General features: G+C 54.9%; 1 protein-coding gene across 1 annotated transcript in view; it reads right to left on the reverse strand.

Annotated features, from left to right (window-relative positions):
- Positions 1 to 93, reverse strand: part of TOMM22 (translocase of outer mitochondrial membrane 22 homolog (yeast)) — a gene marked incomplete at its 5' end in the record, with an annotated part of 651 nt that extends 558 nt beyond the window's left edge. The window contains one exon of the mRNA XM_009695838.1: positions 4 to 93. Within this exon, the coding sequence (XP_009694140.1) occupies positions 4 to 93 (90 nt within the window). The remainder of the gene's footprint in view (positions 1 to 3) is intronic.
- Between the last annotated feature and the right edge of the window lie 151 nt (positions 94 to 244).

The raw sequence follows: 244 nt of genomic DNA on the forward strand, positions 1-244 counted from the left end.
TGCTCCATCTGCAGTTTCTCAGTTTCAAAGACGACGGGAAGAACTAGAATCATGAAGGAGGTGGTCCCAATCCACAGAGCTGCCCTGGAGAATCTTGGGAGAAGCAAGCATTAGGAACAAGAATCGCTTCTGCAGCTGCTGCTTACAGGCGCTAGACTTCTCCCCTCTTTCCTTTCTGTGCCTCACACCAAAGCCTTCCCCCAATTCCACCCCTGGGCCCCGGGGTGACACCTTCCCCACGCCG

This window comes from Cariama cristata, unplaced genomic scaffold (assembly GCF_000690535.1).
Source record: "Cariama cristata isolate BGI_N322 unplaced genomic scaffold, ASM69053v1 scaffold40432, whole genome shotgun sequence".
NCBI lineage: Eukaryota > Metazoa > Chordata > Aves > Cariamiformes > Cariamidae > Cariama > Cariama cristata.